General features: G+C 40.6%; 3 protein-coding genes across 9 annotated transcripts in view; 1 reads left to right on the forward strand and 2 right to left on the reverse strand.

Moving 5' to 3' along the window:
- Positions 1-12,063, reverse strand: part of camk1b (calcium/calmodulin-dependent protein kinase Ib) — a 33,767-nt gene extending 21,704 nt beyond the window's left edge. The window contains exons 1-2 of one of the 2 annotated variants that reach the window (XM_046384221.1): positions 11,930-12,063; positions 5,960-6,073 (exon numbers count right to left, since the gene is read on the reverse strand). In XM_046384221.1, the coding sequence (XP_046240177.1) occupies positions 5,960-6,045 (86 nt within the window). In that variant the 5' untranslated portion in view covers positions 6,046-6,073; positions 11,930-12,063. Of the gene's footprint in view, positions 1-5,959; positions 6,074-10,019; positions 11,345-11,929 lie in introns of those variants that run through there. The other variant, XM_046384220.1, reaches the window with a different exon arrangement.
- A 2,025-nt stretch (positions 12,064-14,088) lies between these two features.
- nek4 (NIMA-related kinase 4) lies at positions 14,089-21,291 on the forward strand. 6 transcript variants are annotated; one of them, XM_046384223.1, is made up of 17 exons: positions 14,089-14,403; positions 15,108-15,374; positions 15,481-15,678; positions 15,771-15,878; positions 16,156-16,310; positions 16,595-16,730; positions 17,406-18,056; positions 18,141-18,191; positions 18,344-18,493; positions 18,584-18,745; positions 18,998-19,064; positions 19,312-19,418; positions 19,585-19,676; positions 19,772-19,989; positions 20,072-20,205; positions 20,568-20,680; positions 20,871-21,291. In XM_046384223.1, the coding sequence occupies exons 1-16, from the start codon at positions 14,314-14,316 to the stop codon at positions 20,664-20,666; spliced, it is 2,685 nt and encodes an 894-aa protein (XP_046240179.1). In that variant the 5' UTR covers positions 14,089-14,313; the 3' UTR covers positions 20,667-20,680; positions 20,871-21,291. The 6 variants fall into 6 exon arrangements, with proteins under 6 accessions (XP_046240179.1, XP_046240180.1, XP_046240181.1 ...); XM_046384224.1 differs by having other exon boundaries at positions 19,588-19,676; positions 20,568-21,291; XM_046384225.1 differs by having other exon boundaries at positions 18,350-18,493; positions 20,568-21,291.
- Positions 21,292-21,387: 96 nt separating this feature from the next.
- Positions 21,388-22,965, reverse strand: spcs1 (signal peptidase complex subunit 1). Its single transcript, XM_046384232.1, has 4 exons — positions 22,813-22,965; positions 22,244-22,303; positions 22,055-22,141; positions 21,388-21,692 (listed from the first exon to the last, which is right to left on the reverse strand). The coding sequence occupies exons 1-4, from the start codon at positions 22,846-22,848 to the stop codon at positions 21,567-21,569; spliced, it is 309 nt and encodes a 102-aa protein (XP_046240188.1). The 5' UTR covers positions 22,849-22,965; the 3' UTR covers positions 21,388-21,566.
- Between the last annotated feature and the right edge of the window lie 300 nt (positions 22,966-23,265).

A 23,265-nucleotide genomic window follows, 5' to 3' on the forward strand; every position in this document is an offset into this window, starting at 1 on the left:
TAACAACAAAAATCTGTGTGGATTCTCAGATTAAGATTTAAAAAGTCTCACATGATCACAAGTTTGAAGCATTAACAAGACAACACATATTCAAGCATAGCCTCAGAATACTGGGCTAATGAACATATCTGGCACTAAGACCACAGCTATTTCTTTTTGTGCATTTTTTTAAATCTTCTGAATGTGAAAAGGCAATGAAGAGCTCACAAGATGTGCCATCCGAAACTGCCTAAGAAAGATTTTAATGAAAGATCTTCAGTCTGTTACATCAAAAATAACTGGCAAGTGGGCGAGAGAGGGCTCCTTGCTTTGTAAGAAAAAGATGCGTGATGAATGGATGCTGTGTGTTCATTCAGGGAGGCTGGAGGTCTTTGAGAATGTGCAGAGAGGAAAGACATACAGCACAACTTTCAGTTATAACAACTGTGATATAAGAAAACTGTAGCAGTGTTGTTGTGCTGTTGGCATGAACTCTCTTTCTCTCTCTCTCTCTCTCTTCCTCTTCCTCCTCTTTCCAAATCAATTGTGGCCAATAGCTGATGATACGATCAGTGAGGGCAAGGGCTACTGGGTCACCGTTCGACATCAGTGACAGAAAACAGGCGAGGGCCAATCCATCAGGCCTAACGATTTTAGATGATTACACCATGCTTCCCTGCGCTTACCCTCCACTTCCTCCCTCCCATGCCAGCCCCTGTGCTTTGCAATGCAGTCTGGGCTGAAAGTGCTGAGAATTTCCTCCTCGCTGCCCTCAGCACGAGAACATGTGCAGCCATTGAAATGTCAGAATGGTTATTTCTCTCCAGCAGTTCCTTCTTTTTCCCCCCTCACTCCTCAGTATGTTCATGAAGTAACCGCCCCCCCTCAACTCCTGTTCAGCTTTCAACAAAAATGAAGAGACTAATTACAGTAGTCTAAATTACACCTACACGCTCACTGCTGCAGACACAAGTGTGAGTGACGATAAATCCACGTTTAACAAAAGTAAACTCTGAGCCTTTTTCCCGCTGGTAAACAGCTCTGGATCAGAGCAGAGACTGGCTGTTTATTCCTCCAGAAGCTCCAGCTCTGCTCGTCTATCCTCCACAGCTTCCTGCGTCTCAGCAGAGAAGCAAAGCCAGCAATGCCCTATGACACAAGCAACGTTTTTTCCTCCAAGCTGGTTTTAACTGATTTTAATTAATTTAATTAATTGACTTTGTATATAATTGTGCAATAAATGTATTTCGTGTTTAGTGTGAATACCAGGTATTTAATTTCAACAAACAAACATTATGTCCGGAGAGATCATATGATAGACTCTGACAGATTTTTTCTGGTAAAAATTACCAGACAATAGGGAGTCTGTGAACATATGCTGGAGAGCACTAGATTTTTTAAATAAAGCATACAATAATATAATAATAATATAATACATTGAGGTTTTTAATGTTACCAACAATTCAGCTGTAAGAGTAGGTTGTTATTTGAGTCTTTACTGAACCTTATTAACAATAACAGTCATTTGGTCTTTTGCTTAGTTGTGTGACCTGATTCCTGAAACATTAAAGCTTTAATTTCAGACAAAAATCAAATGGTGGCAGGACGCACTGGGATCCCTCATCCAAGCAAACACAGTGTGAGACCAGGTGACAGGGATGAGGAGCCAAAATGAGGCTGGATTTCTGACAACATGGATGTGGGATTGTGGCTGGGTTGGACGGAGAGAGAGAGAGACACACACACACACACACACACACACACACACACACACACACACACACACAAAAGTGTGAAGAGAGAGACAGAGTGAGAGAGAGGGAGGGAGAGACAGAGAGGAAGGGTGTGAGAGGGAGAGGGAGAGGAATAGATTAACATAAGTAACAGAAATGAGAAAAGAATGAAGGCTAAAGAGGATTTGAGTTGATTGCAGTGAAAGTGCCGTTGCCTGTTTGTGCATTATTAATTCCCATCTGCTTTGATTACAAAAACATGTGGCGGCAGCTGGAGACTCACATACCACAGCTAGAAGGATTAAAGTCCCTCTATCGTTAATATTTTTTGTCACTAAAGACAGACATGTGCTACTTGTGTATGATTTGTCATGTTTCTGCACTGAAATACATGCACTTTGCATGAAGAGGTCAATAAATAAGAAGTAACTCTTTTTATCAATTACACTGATTTGCCACAAAGAATTAGAGTATTATGTGTATTTAAAGTACACATAATACTCCTGTGAGGTATTCTGTACAATATTCTGTATTTATTAATTGGACTTTTTTGTGTTAGTTCAGGACGGGTAAAATGATGGCCTTTTTTGTATGATACATGATAAGCATTCGATTTGTTGATGATGTGATCTGCAGTGCATCTCCTTCAAGGTAAAAATACGAGTGAGGGGAAACATAAGCACATTTACAGAAAAATGTGTGTGTCATTTTTTTCTGTGTTTTCTTGTAAAAGAGAGAGCGAGTTTATCTCTAGCACAATGGGCACATATGCACCAGGCAGTGGATTATTAATAGCAAATCAAAAACTTTGTTTCCATAGTGACTGTTTGAGTCCATTATGGAAAGTGTTTCCTGTTGTTCCCAAGACAACAATCCAGCAATGGCAAATAAATGTGGCACACAGCTGAGTGATGCAGTGAGCTGGTGATCTCTCCATAAACAAGCTCAGCACCAAAACCTGGGGCAGGTGGAGAACTGGAGGGATGACAATGAGAGAAGCTGAAAGGAAGGGAAAACATAATCATGTATGCACCAATCAGCTATGCGTATGGACTTACACAACTTCAATTTGGTGTGCCACTGCCATATTTACCTGTACATAATAACCCACTTTGTAGGTTGTTAGCAAAACACCTTAAACACTTCATGGATTAACTTGAAAGTAACTAACATTTTGAACTTACAGCAGCACTAGTATTTACATAGTCTTTACAGGAGATATACAGACTTGAAAGATAAGTGATCATCAAGCTGTCATGACTGATTTTGGTGGTAATGTTTGTCACTGTGGTTAAACTCCTACAGATCTTAAGTCCTTTTCTTTAAGTGCTTACAATAGTTTTTTATCCTCTGTGTATTTGTGACTAAGGAGGGCTAAAGAGGCTAAGAAGGGTTTCATAAACTCACGAAACAGGCTTAAGTTTCATCTTGGATTCAGTAAGTGTTCACGCAGCTTAATCCTGAACTAACACGGATGTGGGTGTATGTAAAAGGCGCTTCAGGACACCTTAAATAAACATCCAGTCTTATGACAACGGCATCCATGATTAAGGATCATAAAACAAAGACTAGTAGGATTTAAAGAGCAATTTCTTTGAGAACAAAAATTGCTTCTGACAATTTAGGAAAACTGGGCAAAAGTTTCACTGTGGGATGACAGCAGAAGAGGAGGACCTCACAAGGACAGAAATGGTCCTGTCTTGACGATGAAATACACTCTGTTGTTGGAAGGGCCAAATGAACTTTGGGTTTGGACAAGAGTACTGTATAGCTACCAGAATGGTGTTCCTGCTCCCTTGCATAGACTATACTAGAACAGACTGCCTTATAAGTCGGGATTGAGGGACACAGCAAACGAGTTACAGACACTGTGCATGCCATTGGGCAATCTGAAAAGCGAGCATGACCATTTTGAGATAAACAGATAGCACACACATATGCATGCACACACACAAACACGCACACACATTGTCCTCAAAAGTTAAGAGGTTTAAGAGAGATTCTTCACCAAGAAAATAAGGAGACACAGCACAAATGCAGCCCACCCCAACAGTATTTCACTGTATATACTACAGCTGATATGGGCTTTAACCTCAAAGTATTTAAACGAGACAAGCACTATCATACATTGAAGCACTGTCAAATAAAAAGCCTGAAAACTTTGCGTGTCAGAATTTAAAAACAAATCTGAAATTTCAAAATCCTGGCCTGTTCAAGACATGATGTTTATCTCACCACGTAAAGAAAAAACATTGTGCATACAAAAAGCTGCTGCAGCAGGACACATGGGACTGAAATTCAGTGACTGTACCTAATCTTACTGTCTCACTGTACAAATCTACTTCCCAGCATGCTGTGGGAGAAGGGCTCTTTGTTTCAGTGCACTGTAACCTGAGTGGGGAATCATTAAGGCCACCAGGCAGTCCCCTTTATGCAGTCAAAACTGTAAATTAAGATTGCCGCAGCAAATAAATGTCTCCATCAAAATACAAATAAAACTCAATCTTCATAGTGAAAAAGCAGACCCACCCCCTCTCGATGCGTCTCACACTTGCAAGGCACACAGACATAAACACGGTGAGAAACAGAGAAGTTACAATCTGCAGCTGGAACTGATGAACTGATGTTATGTAAAACTCATTACTGTAAGTGTCTTTGCATGTGTAGTTTAGCTTGTAGTTTAACTGCCACTGAATAAACCACAACTAAAAAGTTTGACTTGAGCGCTAGTTAATGATTTCAAGTTAACAAACACATCATTCAGGTTTAGCTTCATGGGAAAACAATGCAATAGTGGATGATGTATCCCCTCATTTGTCCCTGAGCACTGTGTCAAGCTCTCTCAGGCTCCCTAGCTTTAATAATTACTGTTGATTAATCAGGTCTAGCCGTGTTGAGTCTGTAAAGTCATTCAGAGTCACCAGTTTATGAAGTACACCTCTGCAGTTGAAAGTAATACAATACAGCAGCCCAGCAACAACACACATCTTTGTAAAGTGTATCAGCCTTGTGTCAGAGGTGACTCAACTCTGGTGGTAATTTATGAGGCTGTTTATTTACTGGGGCTGTTTCAGTGTGAACTGCATTTCCTTAAGAGGTGTTTTCTAATGTTCTGCCCACACTCATTTACATGCAGGCAGCAGAATACCAGCCTCTCAGTGTCACGCTTTGTGGCTGGTTTGTTGACACTGTGTCAGAGAGGTAAATCAACAGGGTTCTGATGAGACCGTGTCAACAAATGAGTTTCACTGAGATACACTGCTCTATTACTGAAACCTTACTGCAGGATTAATGTATCAGACTGCACACTCTCGACCACTCCCAAATCATTTTGCTCACTTGAGAGAAAATATAATATAAGAAAATATAATTACCCTTAGGAAACAGATTGGCAGTCTGTACAGACAATCTTCATTGTACAGTTTTTTCATACAGTTTTCTTTTAATGTGTTTTTAAATTGTCACATATATTTTAAAAGCGTTAGTGTAAGACTTTGTATTTGTCCACTGAAGCAAAACAAGGTGGTCTGAGAATCCATGAATGCATGTGTAAAACAAATACCAAAGTGCACTACACAACCTGATCTGAATGAATACAAACTCATCCATGCCTCTCCACTTACCTTGACATAAGCAAATTTGTTTAGAGCCATGAAATCACCAGACATAAAGGTGCAAAACGTGGCCTGAGGAAAAACAGCATTTATGCTACTGCTGGCTTTGCACTCACATAGTTAGTGCAAACCTGGCCACATACATGTGTGTTGCTTGCACCATATCAGGTTCACATTAGAGCCTGTTATGGTCCAATTAAGATGTTTATCCAAGGACACTAACAGGAACAGCCCAGCATAAAAATACATGGAGCAGTTACACATTTACAGAATACGCCAAAACCTTGTTAGAAGGCTAAAAGCACAGTAATACATTCACAGCCAATCACTCCGTACCAAATATGGTCTATACAGTCATTTAGCAGCAAAAATTATCTGCACAAATACTTGCATGATAATTTTAAAAGATTCAATCTATACAAAAGCACCTGGATCAGAAACAAAACATATGCAAATTGTCGGTCTTTTTGTCCACCTGAAAGGACGGTTAACAAATGCGTATTAAATGCCTCATTAAAAATGTAAAAACGCACACCCTTTAATCAGATCATGGCAGTGTTTCCCAGAGTGTGAAAAAGCCAACATACAAAGATGAAAGACAAGGGTTTTTGCCACTGGCGCTGACACACTTACGTTCCCAGGACCTCTTTGAAGTCATACTGATCCTTCACATCTGCAGTCTTCTTTTTCCAGGCATGGCAATCGTCACCCAGTGGCATCTTCTTGTTGTTACGGTCAGAAACAATACTAGTGAAGGAAAAGAGGACAAGAAGGAGATACTCATAAATGCCGACAGTTTAACTGCCTCCCCCCATACACACCTGCTGCTGGCATCAATGCATTTATTACATCGTCTGCCTCTTTTGATCACATACTGTTAATATGCAAAGCATGGTAATGCCTCTGACATATCTTCTATTTTAAGGTAAGGCAGGTTTATTTATAAAGCATCTTTCAAATACATTGCCAATTCAAAGTACTTTACCATAACCATGTGTAAAACTAGCTGGTATGTTGTTGTGTAGCAAATATTTTCCTTTGGGTTGGTGTTTGCATTCGCCCTGCGGGTGTACTGGAGGACGTCCAGCAGGTAAACATCACATGACGATGCAAGTAAGGAACTGCCCTAAACTTGTCACTTACTGACAATATTACAACCGGAAAGACATACTCTTGCAAACTTTTGGTTAGTCTGTTACATAGACAGTTGCGTGTGTCTCAGGTGACGTAAGAACACAACAAAACCTGCTTCCTGTCTAACACAATTTTCACACACAATGTAAAGTGCGTGACACAACACGGGATCAGGCTCAGCGTTTCATTTTATTAAGATATTTCGTGAAAAGTTACGTAAGTTCAAATATCTTTGTAATGAACAGAAGCGAGATTCATGGTAGAGTGCTAAAAGTCAAGGTCGATATCTACTAGGTTAATAAGTTAACTATGGTTTCACTTCAGTGACCTGACTGTCGCTGTATAGGACTTCCACTACACCACAGTGCAGCATAAAACCCTGGCTGTGGACCCAGGTCACATAAATCAAGTTGACACGTTCCTATTAACAGAAAACAATTTTCCTTGGAGCTCACTTTGGTGTACCTACAGTAAAGTCAAACTCACAGCGGTACAACTGAAACTTTAAAATCAATCAGGGGAAGCACACTGCAGCGAAGAACTAAAACTCAGAAGCTTATATATAAAATGCCAGTTTATCTGTAATGCGTGCATGGGTGTGACTTTACTGACTTTGTGTAATGTTCATGTTTAAATGAGATGTTCCCAAACTGGGCCAAATCAAACATTCAAGATAAAGAGTATAAAAACACTCCTACCTTTAAGAGGTAGGAAAACACACAAAGAAAGTTGATTCTTTGTCACTTATTTCTCAAGGGAAGCAAACATTCAGATGTTTGTCTTCACCACACTGTCAAGAGGGGAGGTGATCACAGAGAGCCCTGCTGTCACTGCTATCATCATGTGAACCCACAAAGTGCCTTTAATTCAAGACCTGGAGGACTAAAATAGCTCCGTTCATATCGGCATGCCTCACTCCTCCTCTGTTCGTGCTGCCCGCCTGGCAACTTCACAGTCTGTCTGCGCACATGAGATGATGTAACACATTGCTCTGGATTGTACAAGAGCCATTATGTTAAAAACAATATAATCACACAGTTAATCATCTCCCTATCAGTTCAAAGTCAGCTCATTCAAACGCTGAATTGTGTGTGAGTGGCATCAAGTGACAGGCAGGGGAAGGCTTAAGGCTGCGGTTATCTGAGAATAAATGTTAACAGAACGTGGCCTCTTCTCGCTGCATTCAGGTGCAGCCACTGATTAATACACAAACGAGTATATATTTATCGATTCACATGTGTGCCACATCTTATGCATGTGCACAGGCACACATGCACACACAGTACGGTGGCCCTCTTGCTGCCTTCACTAATGTCAGAAATCGGCTTCATACCTGTTGTCATGGAAACCCAAAGGAGCTGCCATGGTATCTGAGAGTCTAAATTGCTTCAGTGTCTAATGGCAAGTGGCAGCTAAGGTGGAAATCATTGTGGTTACTTCAGTGGCTGGCTGCAGTTTGCTATGTGTGGCCTTTACTTAAAAAAAATATAAAAGAAAAACAAAAGCATCCAATGTGTGGTTATTGGATATGGATTAGGAGCAGATATCACATCCAGGAAGCAGTGAAAAATGATATAGCCTGATCAGGTATACACTGCATACAGCACAACTCATCAGTTATGCGTCCATGTGATCACAGGCCTGGGTACTCTCACCACCGTTTTCAATTTGAGATTGGAGCGACATATAAAAACCTACCGAACAGTGTAACACAAACTACCAGGAGCAAAGATACAGTTGAACATTTAAATTAATATCTGAGTCATTCATCATTTCCTCTACATTTTGCATGCCATTTAAAGCAAATGAAGTAATAGGAAGTATTTCTAAATTGGGCATGAAAAAGCAGCATGCAAAGTAATGTGCTTAGAGGAAGCAGTACGAGGAAGTTCAGTCAAATGTGTGCAGATGTTCTGCTGGTAAATCTGGAGGAGAGGCCTCAGCTCTCCTCCAGTAGTCTAATAAGTACTGTAGGGGACAGACAGACAATACAAAGTAGAATGTAACTCTATTCCTGACTACATGTTACAACTTGACACCAGCCTTCTTATGTGGAAACTGAGAATCCATGACTGAGCATGATTCCTCCCCCAATGTTTTTACTGAAAAATGATCTGTAGTAGATCAATGCATAATACAAAATAACACAGGACACTTTCTGTGGAAAGGATAGGCTGATATTTATATCTTCTCATGTGTGAGTCTTCCTAAAGCTTACCTGTGAATAAAAGCCATTGAGATTGTAGTGCTGAAACTAACTGATTAGCTGGTCAAATATATGATTACTTTTCTCTGTTTCAAATTGATTCTAACCCAAAACACTTTTAGGCTACTCCTCGAAATAATTAAATTAAAAAGTTATGTTATATCCCGGTCTGGGCCCTTCTGCGTGGAGTTTGCATGTTCTGCCTGTGCCTGCGTGGGTTTTCTCCGGATATTCCGCCTTCCTCCCACAATCCCAAAAAGATGCACATTAGGTGAATTGGCTACTCTACATTTCCCCTACATGTGAGTGTGTGTGTCTTTGTGTGTCAGCCCTGCAACTGACTGGCGACCAGTCCAGGGTGAACCCCGCCTCTCGCCCTCAGTCAGCTGGGATAGGCTCCAGCTCCCCCTCATGTAAGCTGTGACAGAGTTTTTAACATTTTACAGACTCCATGATTAACTGAAAGATTGCAAATGATCAAGTGAAAATAAAAATGATCGTAAATCAAAAAGCATAAAGGTTACTACTCCCGCCCAGTTGTCCTCTTTAAAGAGTGGTAGCCTTTATGCGAAAAATAACTGCAAAGGCACAAGACGATTTTCGAGAACGGAGAAGTCAGGGGAAGAGTGAAAACACCTTTCACATACTGCCTGTTTGTAGCATCTCACCTTGCTCACATGGAGATTCATGGAAATTCATGTTAATTCATGCACTGTGAATGGGTGATATTGAACATCAAAGTTATTTAAAATCCATGAATGCATCAACCTTAGCTCCTCACTCGTTGTGTTCATTTTTGAAATTCACAGGTAGCCAGCATGTATCCAGGAAATACCGGCATGCACCTACTGTAAATCTCTGTCACAACACTTGAATCTCACTTCAGTTGCGCAAACATCTTTATATGTTTGACATTAGGTGACTTAACATAACATTTAAAGAAAAAAAAAAATGTTTCAAGCAACTGGAACATTGAAGACAAAGCTGAGCAAGGGGTCGGGTCTGTTTTCCAAACAGACGAATGCTATAAACAGCAGAATAAGGTTCAACTTTGAGACACGCAGGGGACAGATGAGGGCAAGTTTGAAAAATAACATGGGAGAGTAGAGGGGAGAGACACATGCAGGTATCGTTTGAGCATGTGAGGGACAAAAACAGCCCCTCCATGTCCACTGATAGACATGACGTTTGGCCAGCGAGTGAAGATAAGCTGCTCAAAACCCAAGAAGCAACTGGATTGAAGAGGCTTGAGATAGGGAGATGCACAATACCATAACGACGTTCTCTGAGCACTTTGTGACATGCAGCATTCACCCTTGCTTAAGTTTTACAGAAGAGAGTTGCTGTACTCACTGGTTTCCCATTCCTGTGATGTGCAGTGGACAGAAGAAACACACAGACACACACACACACACAGTTAAAGGCGACGAAATGACATGTAGTTAAAGCGTGTTGGTTTGAACGTGAAATTTAACTTGCAATGGTGTAAAAACATTTCGCTCACACACATGCACACACACACACACAGAATAAAACAGACAAACTTAAATTAAAATCAGATCTAAAGTTTAATTATCGCTAACATCTCTGGACAAATCCGTTTGTTTTCTCAACAGCGGGTGGCTCGCCCGTCTACAAAAGTGTTGATAACAAACTAACACACTAACAAGTTGATTCTCTCATCTTTAAAAACAATTGTTAAGTTTGGCTCGTCTTTACTACTCTTATCTCATATCTCGGCGGACAGTCTATGGCACAGCTCCAAGCTGTGGGGAAATCTGCTGCTGAGTTACGGCAGAGACTGTGCCAAAGGACTGCATTCCTGTTAAAGCAGATTCATTACACAGGAAATGGCTTCTGAAATGATTTCATTTGACTGCTTCTTTTTCAGGGCTTAGTTAGGTCAGGGGCACGGCCATATCTGATCGTTCACCGCTTCCAGAGCAACAATTTGAAATCTAAGCCCTAAGACCAAAGCTGAGCGGTCTTTTTTAAACACGCAGCTGCCCGGGCACCGGATGACATTTCAAAGCGTATAATGTATTTCAATGCTTGTTTGTTGCTCAACACTTGTTATTGTTTACCTTAACGGCTTTCTTGTCTCTTCGAAAATCACAGGAAATTGTAGACAAGTGCGAAGGTGTGTATCGACCGGGGTGAAATGCAGCTCAGAGAGGCTGGAGCCAGCACAACAAAACTCAATTCACATATTTTACTGGAACGAATAAAAGTGATTCATCAGGTCAAACGGCTGATGCAGTGGTGGGTGAGTGCTATTTTCCCCTGCGTACCAACAGCATGAATGTAGACAGAGAGAGAGAGAGAGAGAGAGCAGTGGAGAGGCAGTTAGTGGTTCCCTGTTTATTAACTCATCCATCACTATCCAACTAATACTCACCATCACTCCCTCAACAGATGTCAACTGCTTGTCATAGTGCCTATCCAAAAACTGCATGCCCCCCCCTCCATCAACCCCATGCTCCCATTGGCTGACTGAGAGATTTACTGACAGCAGTCTGATTGGTCAGCTGGTGTCAATGACGCACAACAAATCTCCTCTCAAAGCGAGCTTATTAATTGATAAGCAGACTTCTCCTTACAAGACCCCATACACAGAAGGGATGAGATGAGTGTGAGGAAGGGAGAGTTGAGAGAGAAGTAGAAAGAAGGAAGGAGAAATAAGAGATGATGGGAAAAAAGTGAAAAATTACACATGACATCATATTTTGGAGAAAACCTTTCTGCTTTTCTGCTGTGGAAATGAATAATGACAGAACGATGGCTCAACACATAAGTGAGTTACTTGCGGATAATCAGGTCATGCTGAATAAACCTGTCTTTACTGCATTCATTCACAGAGCAGGCTGGCTATACTGGTTTGTATGGAAGTAGGCGTGTAATGTCAGTAGGGACCATCGAAACCACATCTTCAGTTACAAACAGGTCCCACTGATGTGAATGAGAGTGCGATTGTTGTTCACCACAGCCCTCCGCCTTGTAGTAAAACTAAATATAGTTTTAAAGTCATAAAATCTCCTTCCAAGAGTCCCTCTAAACGAAAGGTCCTCATAACACGGCGTAAAGCCCCAGTTAAAGTTAGCAAACGTGACTCATTGATAAACACAGGCTGAAAACGAGCTGTCAAAAAAAGGGGCGGGTGGGGGGGGGTATGATGAACCCACGCTCTAACATCTATCAAGCCTTTGTGTAAGAGTCAGAATTAAAAGTTTAAGTTACGGCAGTGCGGCAGCAGCGTTTCCTACCTGAAAATAAGCAGACAGCAAGGTCCAACAGCCGTGTTCAGCGTCCGTCTGTCCCCTCAACTCGGAGCGCTCTGCTCTCACACGGAATCTGTACTTGGCAACCTCCCCAGCAGCGTTCCTCCTGACGTCACCTCGGGGCAGGACGGCTAGCGGACCAATCACCGCCCGAGCTGCGGCGCGCAGGTAAACAGTTCTGCTACGGCATTGGTCACTTCTCTGCACCCGTGACTCCCCGTGCTGTGCTTCTGATGAAGCGGCTCGGACGTTGAGTTGGCGTGGCTCTGGCAGGAGTTTTATTACGTGACCCCTGCTCACGCTGTTCGCCACATTCAACTTTATTGAGAAAGTTTATGTACACATGCAAGCGATGTGGGTCGATGTGCTGAGACATAAATTAAAGTGACAAGGTTTAAAAAAAGGTACGTTAAAAGTAGTGACAGGTACTTAAAGCTGCAAAATTAGTCCGGGTTGTAGCATAACTTTAGTAGTCAAGGTGTGTGTAGGATTTATCTTTCGACCTCTGAACCACATAAACACTGGTGCACAAACAGTGAGAAGCCATTTAACTAGCTGTCATTACTAACATCAGTCTGTTACGGTAGTAGACTGCTGGTGGGAGCAGCAAACAGATGTTAGAGTTTGAATAAAGTAGCTACACTTTATTTGACACTTAGGGGGTTTTACTGCTTAACTTGTTGCTTCGTTTACATCTATAACGTTGTGTCCACGTCGCATGTTATTCCCCTCGTTTTGTTTCATTATTCAATGTATTGGTCCTTAAGACAGACAGACAGACAGACAGATAGACAGACAGACAGACAGATAGATAGATAGATAGATAGATAGATAGATGACTTTATTCATCGAGGGGAAATTAGGTTATCATAGAAGTCCCGTATATTTGAATAATAAAACTATTACAATAGCAATACATACTTATATAATAAAAATGCACTTAAAGGACACTTAAAAAAACACAAGATAAGATAAGTGGGTATATAAAGTGCAGTGGCAAGATGATGGTAATAATACTGATGCTAATAATAGTAACAGTAACAATGTGTGACAAGAATAACAGTAAAAAATATAATAATATTACACAATCCAGTATATAATAACAGTATATAATGGTAATTTATGTGCGTTGTGTCTTTATGTCTTTGTTTCAAAGCAGGACAAAACCAACATCAGACCACTTTAACTGTTTTGTTTGTGACGATGAAGCCTGGAATAAAGCAGGTGCGCACCATTTAGATAAACTATGTGTGGTGGTCTAGTGCGCCACCTAGTGGATTGCATATGACCAAATGAAAAATGTCTCACCTTTGGTAAAAATAGATACAACCACAAACATTTAAGCTCAGCTATTATTGCTTTTTTTCTCTTTAAACATCTCAAAACATTTTCAGTGCAAATGCATTTTTTAATCTTCATTATTTACAAGTTACTCTTGAAGTAGGCTTAGTTTTGCAGATGTATGCTGCTTCTTTTGTGTAAGCTTTTGTTGCTGCTGTTTTAAAGACAACATAGATTAGGCCCACTTTGTTCTTGTAAAGCAAGAGGAGCAAACTGTTCTACTACTCAAACTGCTCACCTTCCATTTCCAGTGTAAATAAAAGGGAAAAGCGCCATTATCATCATTCAAAACAAAATGAGTATTACCCCTAAGTCACCATTAACAAAACTGGCGACCTGAGAAGAGTAACTTTTTTTATATACAGTAAAACAAATTTTCTCTATTTCCATTAGCTTAAGATGCTTGTGTTTTCATGGAAGGAAAAGTAGCTTACAGATAACTTTAATTAATGGAGGTTACTCCTCATTTGTGTGTACCAATTCCAGGGCCTGGCATTGTGTGTGTAGGCTAAATGAAACGTAGCATGATTACATTTCTTACACCTGTTACACACAGGCCTATCCCTTAATTAACATGCAGCAGTTCCAGGCCAGGAAAGGCCCACCGAAAAAATGTTAGGCTAAAAAAGAATTTTAATCTTTAAGCTTTTATATTTGTAACTAAGGAACACCTCAAGTAGGAATGGCCTCTCATTCCAGCTGCATGGTGGTGTCTTCACAAGCAGACGCTAGGTGGCGCTGTGCTTTAGACGGCGCCGTGTTTTTGGTCCACTCTGACCCTCTCTCCGTCGTCGGCCGTTAGTAGCCAGTTGCCTAGTGACGAAAACTATCGACTGCTGCAGATTTCCTGTGTTTTCAAAATCTCGTCGCTGGCACTGAGCTAACTAGTGCGAAGTTTTCCAGTCAGATTTCAGTTGTTTATCTCCCATCTGCAGCTGGAATATGGGACGAAGTAAAAGCGTTATTATTGTTGAGACTGTCGTGTAACGTTCCAGCGGTCCATGTCGCGTTATGAAGCATTTTGAAGAATGATGAATAATTACATTTTCATCAGGGTCGTTGGGAAGGGGAGCTACGGGGAGGTGAACTTGGTGAAACACAAAACAGACCGAAAACAGGTGAGAGTATGTGTGTATGTATGAAATTCAATAGAGCCCAACACCACTTAAAATAAACAACGTATAGCTTTAACAAAATGACATTTTTGGCTTGCGGCTGCAAAGATTTTGCTGAGGATCAACTAGCTTAAAGTTAGCTAAAGTCGGCTAAACCGATTTGGCTACGCTCTTTTACGTTTTGTTGAGATTTAGGAACCTGGCTATTTTATTTTAATAATAATTTTAACACCATCAGTGGACGGAAGACGGAACGAAAAGGACATACGTTTGATAATGTGATTTTTTTTTACAGGTAGTAATACTCTGTTTAAAAGCTGATACAAGTTGATTCCTGTCTGCGATGGTCCTCAAAGAGTCACTGAAGGGTTCAGGACAACAGGAACAGTTTAACTGAACCTGTCTGACGTTAAGAAGTTGCAAGAATGTTTTATTTTACTCCTCCTGTTTCATGGTTCAAAGAGTACTCATACGCATGTGCATCACTTAGATTCCGTTTAACATGCATTACATTTTGGTATATACTGTAACTATGCAAATGTGAACCAAAACTGCTGTTGTTTTTCCAGCTTATTGTGACTGCACATGTTTGGTTCCCATCACTTTGGTTTCTTAATTTGTTCATGTTCACAAGTATAGCATAAGATTTTTTTAAGAACTATTATTTTTTTTATTAATTTGCATTTTCTCCCCCCCCCCCCCCCCAGTATGTTATTAAGAAGCTGAATTTAATCACCTCCTCCAAGCGGGAGCGACGTGCTGCCGAGCAGGAGGCGCAGCTTTTGTCTCAGCTGCGACATCCTAACATAGTGACATACAGGGAGTCTTGGGAAGGAGATGACTGCCAGCTGTACATTGTGATGGGTTTTTGTGAAGGCGGTGACCTTTATCATCGACTCAAACAGCAAAAGGGCGAACTCTTACCTGAGAGGCAGGTGGTGGAGTGGTTTGTCCAGATAGCCATGGCACTCCAGGTATGTTGTGAGATTAAAAGTGAAGGCTGTGCGAGGGTCAGGCACAGTTTGTTTTCATTATACAGGTACGGATGCATCTGAAGTGACTGTTGTTTTCACTTTACAGTACCTGCATGAGAGAAACATTCTTCACCGAGACCTGAAAACACAGAATATCTTCCTGACAAAGACCAACATCATCAAAGTCGGGGACCTTGGCATTGCTCGCGTATTGGAGAACCAGAATGATATGGCCAGCACACTTATAGGGACCCCTTACTACATGAGTCCAGAGCTCTTCTCTAATAAACCCTACAACCACAAGGTAATTTGGTTGTCTACTTTTCTTATGTGTAGTTTTATTTGTGAATGATCATAGGAAGTGCTTTACAAATGGATGGGTTTCTTTCCCCTCAGTCAGATGTATGGGCCCTGGGTTGCTGTGTGTATGAAATGTCCACACTGAAACATGCCTTCAATGCGAAGGACATGAACTCACTGGTCTATCGTATTGTAGAAGGAAAGGTGAGTTTCATTTATTCGCATAGTTTTTCTTAGATACTGTTAAGGACAAGTAGTTTTATGCTTATTAAATCATTTACTCTTTCCAGGTGATCATTGTTTTTGTAAACAGATTTGTGTATTGGTCTGAGTCTGAATTTGTCTGTTATCTCATGATGCTGTCAGAAGAGTTTAGCTCCATGAACAGATTGAATTTGGGAATATAAAAACCTAGAAATATCATTTCTGGCAAAGAAGTTTCACAGTAATTTCTAATGTTTTTCTCCGGGCTTCTCATCAGCTGCCACAGATGCCCAGTAGGTATGATCCCCAGCTAGGAGAACTGATCAAGAGCATGTTGTGTAAGAGACCTGAAGACAGGCCTGATGTCAAACTTATCCTCCGGCAGCCCTACATCAAACGACAAATTGCCTTGTTCCTTGAGGCCACTAAAGAGTAGGTGGCATTGAAAGCTGATCGCCTTGCTGTTATTTCTAATTTCTTAAAAACCTTTACTTCATGCAGAAAACTTAAAAACAAACCTTGTTGTTTGCTGTATTTTTCTCTGTATATCTCTCTGTACATCAGTTGGAATAATCATCTATATTTATGTATATATTCATTTATACATTTCTATCCTTCCTGTTTGGTTGCCTTTCTGCCACAATGGGCTGCTATCATTACATTCAGTGATGTAATATTCTTAGATGTTAATTTTTGCTCTGTTTTTTTCTTACCAGAAAAACTGCCAAGTCAAGAAAGAAAGCTGTGGGTGGCAGTGGTGATTGCAGAGCCAGCGGCACGCCGTCTGTGGTGTCGTCTCAGCCAAAACCCGAGAGAAGTCCACAGCCTGAACCTCTGGCTAAGGTGAAACGGGTGAGTGACTGCAGAATAATAAGGCTGGATGACACAGATAATTCAGCTGTAATACTTGTGACATACAAGCTGGTATTGATATTTCTACACTAAATAAATGTGCCTGGGACATTTAATGAATTGATTTAATTTATTTGCTTTTTTTGCAATAAAAAGTTAAAACTGGTACAATTTTTCACTCTAGTAAAGTGAAACCAGCAAGCAAGTGTCGTAAATACCTTTCGGACATTTTTATTTTGACACAGAATCAATAGAAAATGTGTAATATTCATCACATCAAGTTTTTTCTAAGTCGCTATAACCGTTCCTCAGTAGGTTACATTATTGTAAGTTTATTCTCAGTTAGGTTTGCTGTGATATACCATCTTATGAAAACTGTCGGTTAACATACCATGTGCATTTGCTTGTCTGTTGTATTGAATTCTACTGCGTTTGTATCCTGAGAAAAATATATAAAGTTTATATCAAGTTTCTTGTCTGGCAGAACGTAATATGTAGTAAAATTAGTAAAACAGAGCATTTGTTCAGCCAATTAATCTTTCCGTTTTTATTCCTTTTTGAGGGATATGGGACTCACAACAATAATAATAATAATAATGATGATGATTCTGGTGTCAGGCAGGGAATTGTGAGTGTTTATTATGGTTTTCGTTTTTTTTTCCTCTTCTTCCTCAGAAAGAAGAGAAATCACAACAACATAAACTTGGAAATGTCGTCATCGACTGCACTCCAGTCCAAACACCTCAGCCACCCAAACCCTCCTCACCTGATACTCTCAAAGCCAGCATCGTATCCCTGGTAACTGTCAGCAACATTAACGTTGATATCAAGCCGCAGCAGGATGAGGAGCTGATGAAGAGGCAGTTTCAGGGGCCCCAGTCACATGTGTCACACCCTCGGGCAGGTGATGAACCTGTGACTCACAGTGTGTACAAAGACAGCAAAAGAAGAGGGAAACCAGATCCCTCTCCCCCTCCGTCCCCCGTTAAACCTCCTGTGAAGTCTGTATCAGGTGTTGGCAGTAGGGGCGCAGACAAGACGAAGGCAACCAATGGATTGTTAGACATTCATCCACAGGCTTCACCAGACCCCAGGGATACATTTTCTGTCTGCGGAGAGAAGCAGATGTCTGATGTGGATGATAAGGATGATACCTTGGAATTACTTAAAGAGGCTGACATGCAGAACCAAGAGGCTACTTTTTCTGTCCCTGAGAGGAAATCTGCACACAGTGGAGTGGTTGTGGAGGTAAACATAGACAATAAATATGACACTGTTACCCTTCTTAAGGGAGCTCCGACACAAGATCATACCTCAGACATCCACGTAAGTGCTTTTATCAATAGAGGAGTATTTCTGTTGTTTTCTTATGAAGTATTTGATTTCGTGGGTTAATATGTTTCTTTGCAGGAGAGCCTAGAATCTACTGAAAAGCTGTTAGAGCCTTTCCCTCCAACACCGGTGAGCATTACAATTATTGTACTCGCTCTGTGAACTCTTGTCAGAATGAAGCCCATAAGCTGACTGTGTGGCAATGCTAACATTCATTGACAGATGCTAGAGGAAGCTTTTCTTCTATTCTGGGAAGATTTTTGTCAATTGTGTCTGTTCAGGAGCAGGTTCAGGAGGAGTCTTCTTTACCAGCCAGTAAGCCGGGTCTGACCACTCCCTGCCAACCCCCCTTGTACTTATTATCTGAATCTGGTGTATCACAGCAACACGGAGGAAGGGACATAAAACGCACACATGCGGATCAGAACAAGGTAAACACGGTCACTGAAGTTGATTAAATCATTCTTTATTTTTTATCTTAATTTTTATTAACCTTTTGTTGTGCCTTCTGTTCTTCCAAGGTGGCTGCTCCTAGACCTTTACCTCCACCTCCCGTTGAAAGCGTAGCTGTGGAGGGGAAGAAGAGGAGCAGGCAGAGAGGCACAGAGATCAAGAAAGTCAGTGCAGCTGCAGCCTCCACGTCAGTTAGTTCCTGTAAAGATGGGTTCTTAGCACTGCCACTGGTGAGAATACTCCTCCACTCACACGCTTTAACACCCACATCACTACAAAGCCTATGTTGGTGAAATAAGTAAGTATACGTGTAAATCAATAGAGACCATAGTTTATGTAATTTTATTTTGAAAGTCGAGTAGAGTACATATTAATATTCAAACATTGTTTCTGACCTAAATTATTATGTGCTCAAGCCTATTTTATTTTTACATGTTGGTCTGTTCTTGCTGAAGTCAGCAGTTAAAATGTTCAATTTTCAGGATCGTCCTCTGTCTGCCAGAGAGAGGAGAAGACTGAGGCAGTCTCAGGAGAGTGCCAGCCAATCAGGTACTCGCTGTCTTTTTCTAACTGAAACCAGAAACAGCAAAACTAAAGTTATAGGTGGTGTGAATGAAGCAATGAAAAATAAACAGAAAACAGTAATCCCAGAAAATGCACTTGTTTACACATGTATACACTTAAGAGCAACAGGAAACAAATGTGTGCTCATTTTAGGTGAAATATTATTTACATTATTACAGCTCTATTAAAAGAAAAAAAGCAATAGTTGGTATTTTTTCTTTTCTTGCCACAGGTGTTTTAAGAAGGGCATCTTATGATGTCACTTCCGTTAAGGAGGAGCACTACAGTGTCCCAGTTACCAGATCCGTTTCAGACATTACCACAGGGACCAGCAGTAAGGTACAGACACCCCATCGCTGTGACATTCACTTGTACTTTGTACAGTCATTAAAAAGAAACAGCAGGGAACTTTTCGATGTGCCTTGTGTGACTAAACACTGCATTGGCCTTAACACAGAAGTCTGTGTCAAAAGTTGTGTCACAACAGTCGGGTGTTTGATTATAGCAGGGTAAGTTGCCGAAGCAGAGGTCAGACGAAGATGAGTGCAGCTCATCCACAAGTTCTACAGAACGTTCAGAAGGAGACAGCAGGGAGAGGTGAGCGCCATACTGCCTTACTGTTTATATATTTAGTTCTGGAAAGTCTGTTAACATGTTTGCTGTGTCATTTTTGACTTATGGGTCATCTGCAGAAAGATGGAATCCAACGACATGCAGGATTTAGTCCATATGATGACCCAAACTTTAGGAATGGATATTGGAGACAGTGTGAGTAAGGTGGACAAAGATAGATCTGGCTCTACTGCGTTGCCAGAATTTAAACTGAACAGGAAGTACAGAGACACCCTGATGCTTCATGGGAAGGCTCGAGAGGAAGCAGAGAACCTGTCGCTTGGTGAAATACCAATAGGTTAGACACTTTGATCAAACTATTGTCATCAGGCTGCCATTTTGGAGCTTCCTCGTGTTTAACCAGTTTGACTCTCCAAAAGGCTCCACGTCTCGTCCAGCCAAGATAAGGAGAGCCATAGAACACCTGAGGACAGATGTGGTGAAGGGCCTGGGGGTCAAGCTGCTGGACAAAGTCCTGGAAATCATGGAGGAGGAGGACGAGAACAAACGAGAAGTATGATTTTAAAGTGAAACGCATCACAACAAATCATACACATTTTTCTAATGCATTGGTCAGTTTGGTCAATACATTCATCAGATATGTTCTTCACGAATTCTGTAACAAATAAACACAGACACGCAGTGTTTATTCACGATAGTTAGACTGACTTCATTGTTCAAAAATGAACTTTTAGATCAACTGGTGTGATGTTACTTTCATATCACACCTTTGGAATAGCTGAAATTGTCCAGGCACGATGTAATCAATTCATGTGCAAAATTCAAAATCCAGTTTGTGTATTACTCAAGCAGTTATTTCAACCTTTCCACAGTTTAGAAAATGGTCACAGTTGGCATCCCTTTTTCTCACTGCAGCTGTACCTTCGTGACCAGATGGGGGATGAAAAGTACCAAGCGTATGCTGTGATGGTGAGGCAGCTGAAATTCTTTGAGGATATTGCCTTCAAGGTTTAAAGAAAACACTGGATGTAAGGGACCACACATATTTGCATTTCTGTGACACCAGAAAATTTGGTCACAAGACAGAATCATCTTAACAGATTTTGTGTAACAGGAAACTTTGCATTTGGAAGAAATGTCTCAGTTTTCAAGTAGAAAGTTGTACTGAACTGAAAACCGGTCAATACTCATGAAGATGAATTCGTTTCCTGCCAACAGACAACCCTGGTTGAGTTGTGTGGTCACTCTCTTCCTCCTCCTTGCATGCAAATGATCATTTGTGCTTGCATCTTCTGTCATAGAGCAGCGACTTTGCAACTGCCCCCTTGCAGGAAATACTGTAAATGTGTAAAGTTTTTTTATTTTTAATTTGTAATTATTTCTATAATTTTCAGGATGTCTATGCAAAGCTTCTGAGTCATGTTCAAGCACTTGTCTTTCCTATTTTCTGTAGTGGATACTCATTTATTTATAATGCTGGACAGAATTTCAGTAATCATTTTACTAATGCTGTATGTTTGAAGACACTATATCTCATTTCTGCTGCTGTATTTTCTTTATCACAAAATAATGTAATGTAGAATAATGTAGATATTAACATCTGATTGTTTTCTAATAAATAAAACTGTTTTTTTTAACTTATTTTCCATTCATTAAAAAAAGAAAATGTCTTTGCACAATAACACACTGCCAAATAAATCTTCATACAAATCAAACAGCCCATTTATAAAACACAGACAGTATCAGATGTTTATTATTTGGACACAAAAGTGTTTCATTGTTGAGCGATAAACACTGTAATGATGTAATGAACGTTTTCCTTACAGATCATTCAAATGTGAACTGCAAGACAAAATTCGAAATAATTTCCACTATAAAAGGATGTATTAACAGCTAGGCAGTTATAGTTCTGAGTTATTTGTGCTTCTTCTTCTTGAGACTTTCCTGGGGTTTCTGGCTGGACTCCCCACCTGTCTCTGGTATGGCTGGCTGCCAGGATAGAGGATTCTGTCTGTACATAGGCCATGGAGGCAGCGTCAACTAAAGGACAGACACAGAACAAATTACATAATGCTGGCTGTGTAGACAGACAAGGGTCCAATAGCAGAGGCCTGTTTGTGGCACTGCAGACATTTTGCCACAGCAGGAAACACACAGGTGAATAACAGTAACGATGGCTCAGTGTCCCAGTATCACTGACCAGCATGCACGCACATTAGCAGGACCTCCTCAAAATGAAATGTAGCAGCAATCATTTATACTTAAGTTTCCATCTATGAAATGTCAAAAAGGTCTGCAGTGCAAACATTCAGTTATCTTGGGTTCACAGTGTGTCTATGTTTTATTCCTTCCCACAAATAAAGCAGGCAACAACGCTAAACAAAACAAACAAAAAAACTTACTACACAGGAGACAGCAAAACCGGCCAAGACAATGTATACTGTCCACCCAAACTGCTCGATGATCAGACCATACACGAATCCAATCACCTGGAAAGATGATGCATCAGTGAATCTGACTACAGGCAACAGAGCTATGGTCCTGTAGCATGATGTTTTTAATTGTTATTTTGTAATGACATTGTTAGTTACCGCTGAGATGAGTATTATTCCTTGGAAAATCTGTTCAGCCAGCTTCTGGCCTTTATAATCCTGTGACATGAGGGAAGCGAGATCATACAGGCAACGTAAACAGACAGAATAACAACACAAAATCAATTCACGTTGAGGTAAGGAAGGAAGTGAGTCGACCTGTGCAACGTAAAACTTGGCTGTTACCTGATATCTTTTGTATTTAACATAGGAACAGGTTAAATAACACTGGAGTAAATAAAAACGATGTAACAGACAACAACAAGGTAACACTGCTCAACAACTTGCAATATACAGTAGCTAATCACAATATGAGCAAGTAACTAAACTGGTGACTTGAGTTAACTTCGTATTTGATATGTGACTCTGACAAAAGTTACAATGGATCAAACAACTTGGCTGGTTCTGCCTCCGCAGGATATCATAATGTAAGCTAGCAGCTGTTACCAGTGTAAGCTAACGTCAACGACTGCACACACTGGCTAGGAATTAACTTTAACTTGATATAAAAGCATGAACGAATGTCTATAATTGCGAACCAGCTCCACAAACAATAAGCTAATAATTACCATGTGCGTGGGAATGGACTTGAATATAGACAGCATCTTTCCGAACGAACAAGCACAAATAGAGAGAACCGGATGCAAACCGAAGCAACTTCGACTTCCGGTTTCAAAAAGATACGTCGTGTTGCAAAGGACCCGTCCGTCTATTCCTGAGTGCTATAACTCGTGTTAGCTGCGCAGGTACACATATCTATAAACAATGAGGATGGGGTAAAGTGCCACCAGCTGTTGACAAATTTGACTTGGTATTAGTGCAAAGCTGTGCCCGATTAAATGCCCGTCAATATGTATAGTTATCTTTAGTTAATATATTTTACGCTTACAGTTTTTAACCTGGTATGTTCAGTCATAAAATCATATACACATATTAAATTTAACTCACTTAATTATTTTCTTATACACTGAAAATAGCATGTTGATGCAAATTTATAATCAGGCAAATGCATGGGCGTCTAT

The sequence above is a fragment of the Scatophagus argus genome, chromosome 3, assembly GCF_020382885.2.
Source record: "Scatophagus argus isolate fScaArg1 chromosome 3, fScaArg1.pri, whole genome shotgun sequence".
Lineage (NCBI taxonomy): Eukaryota > Metazoa > Chordata > Actinopteri > Scatophagidae > Scatophagus > Scatophagus argus.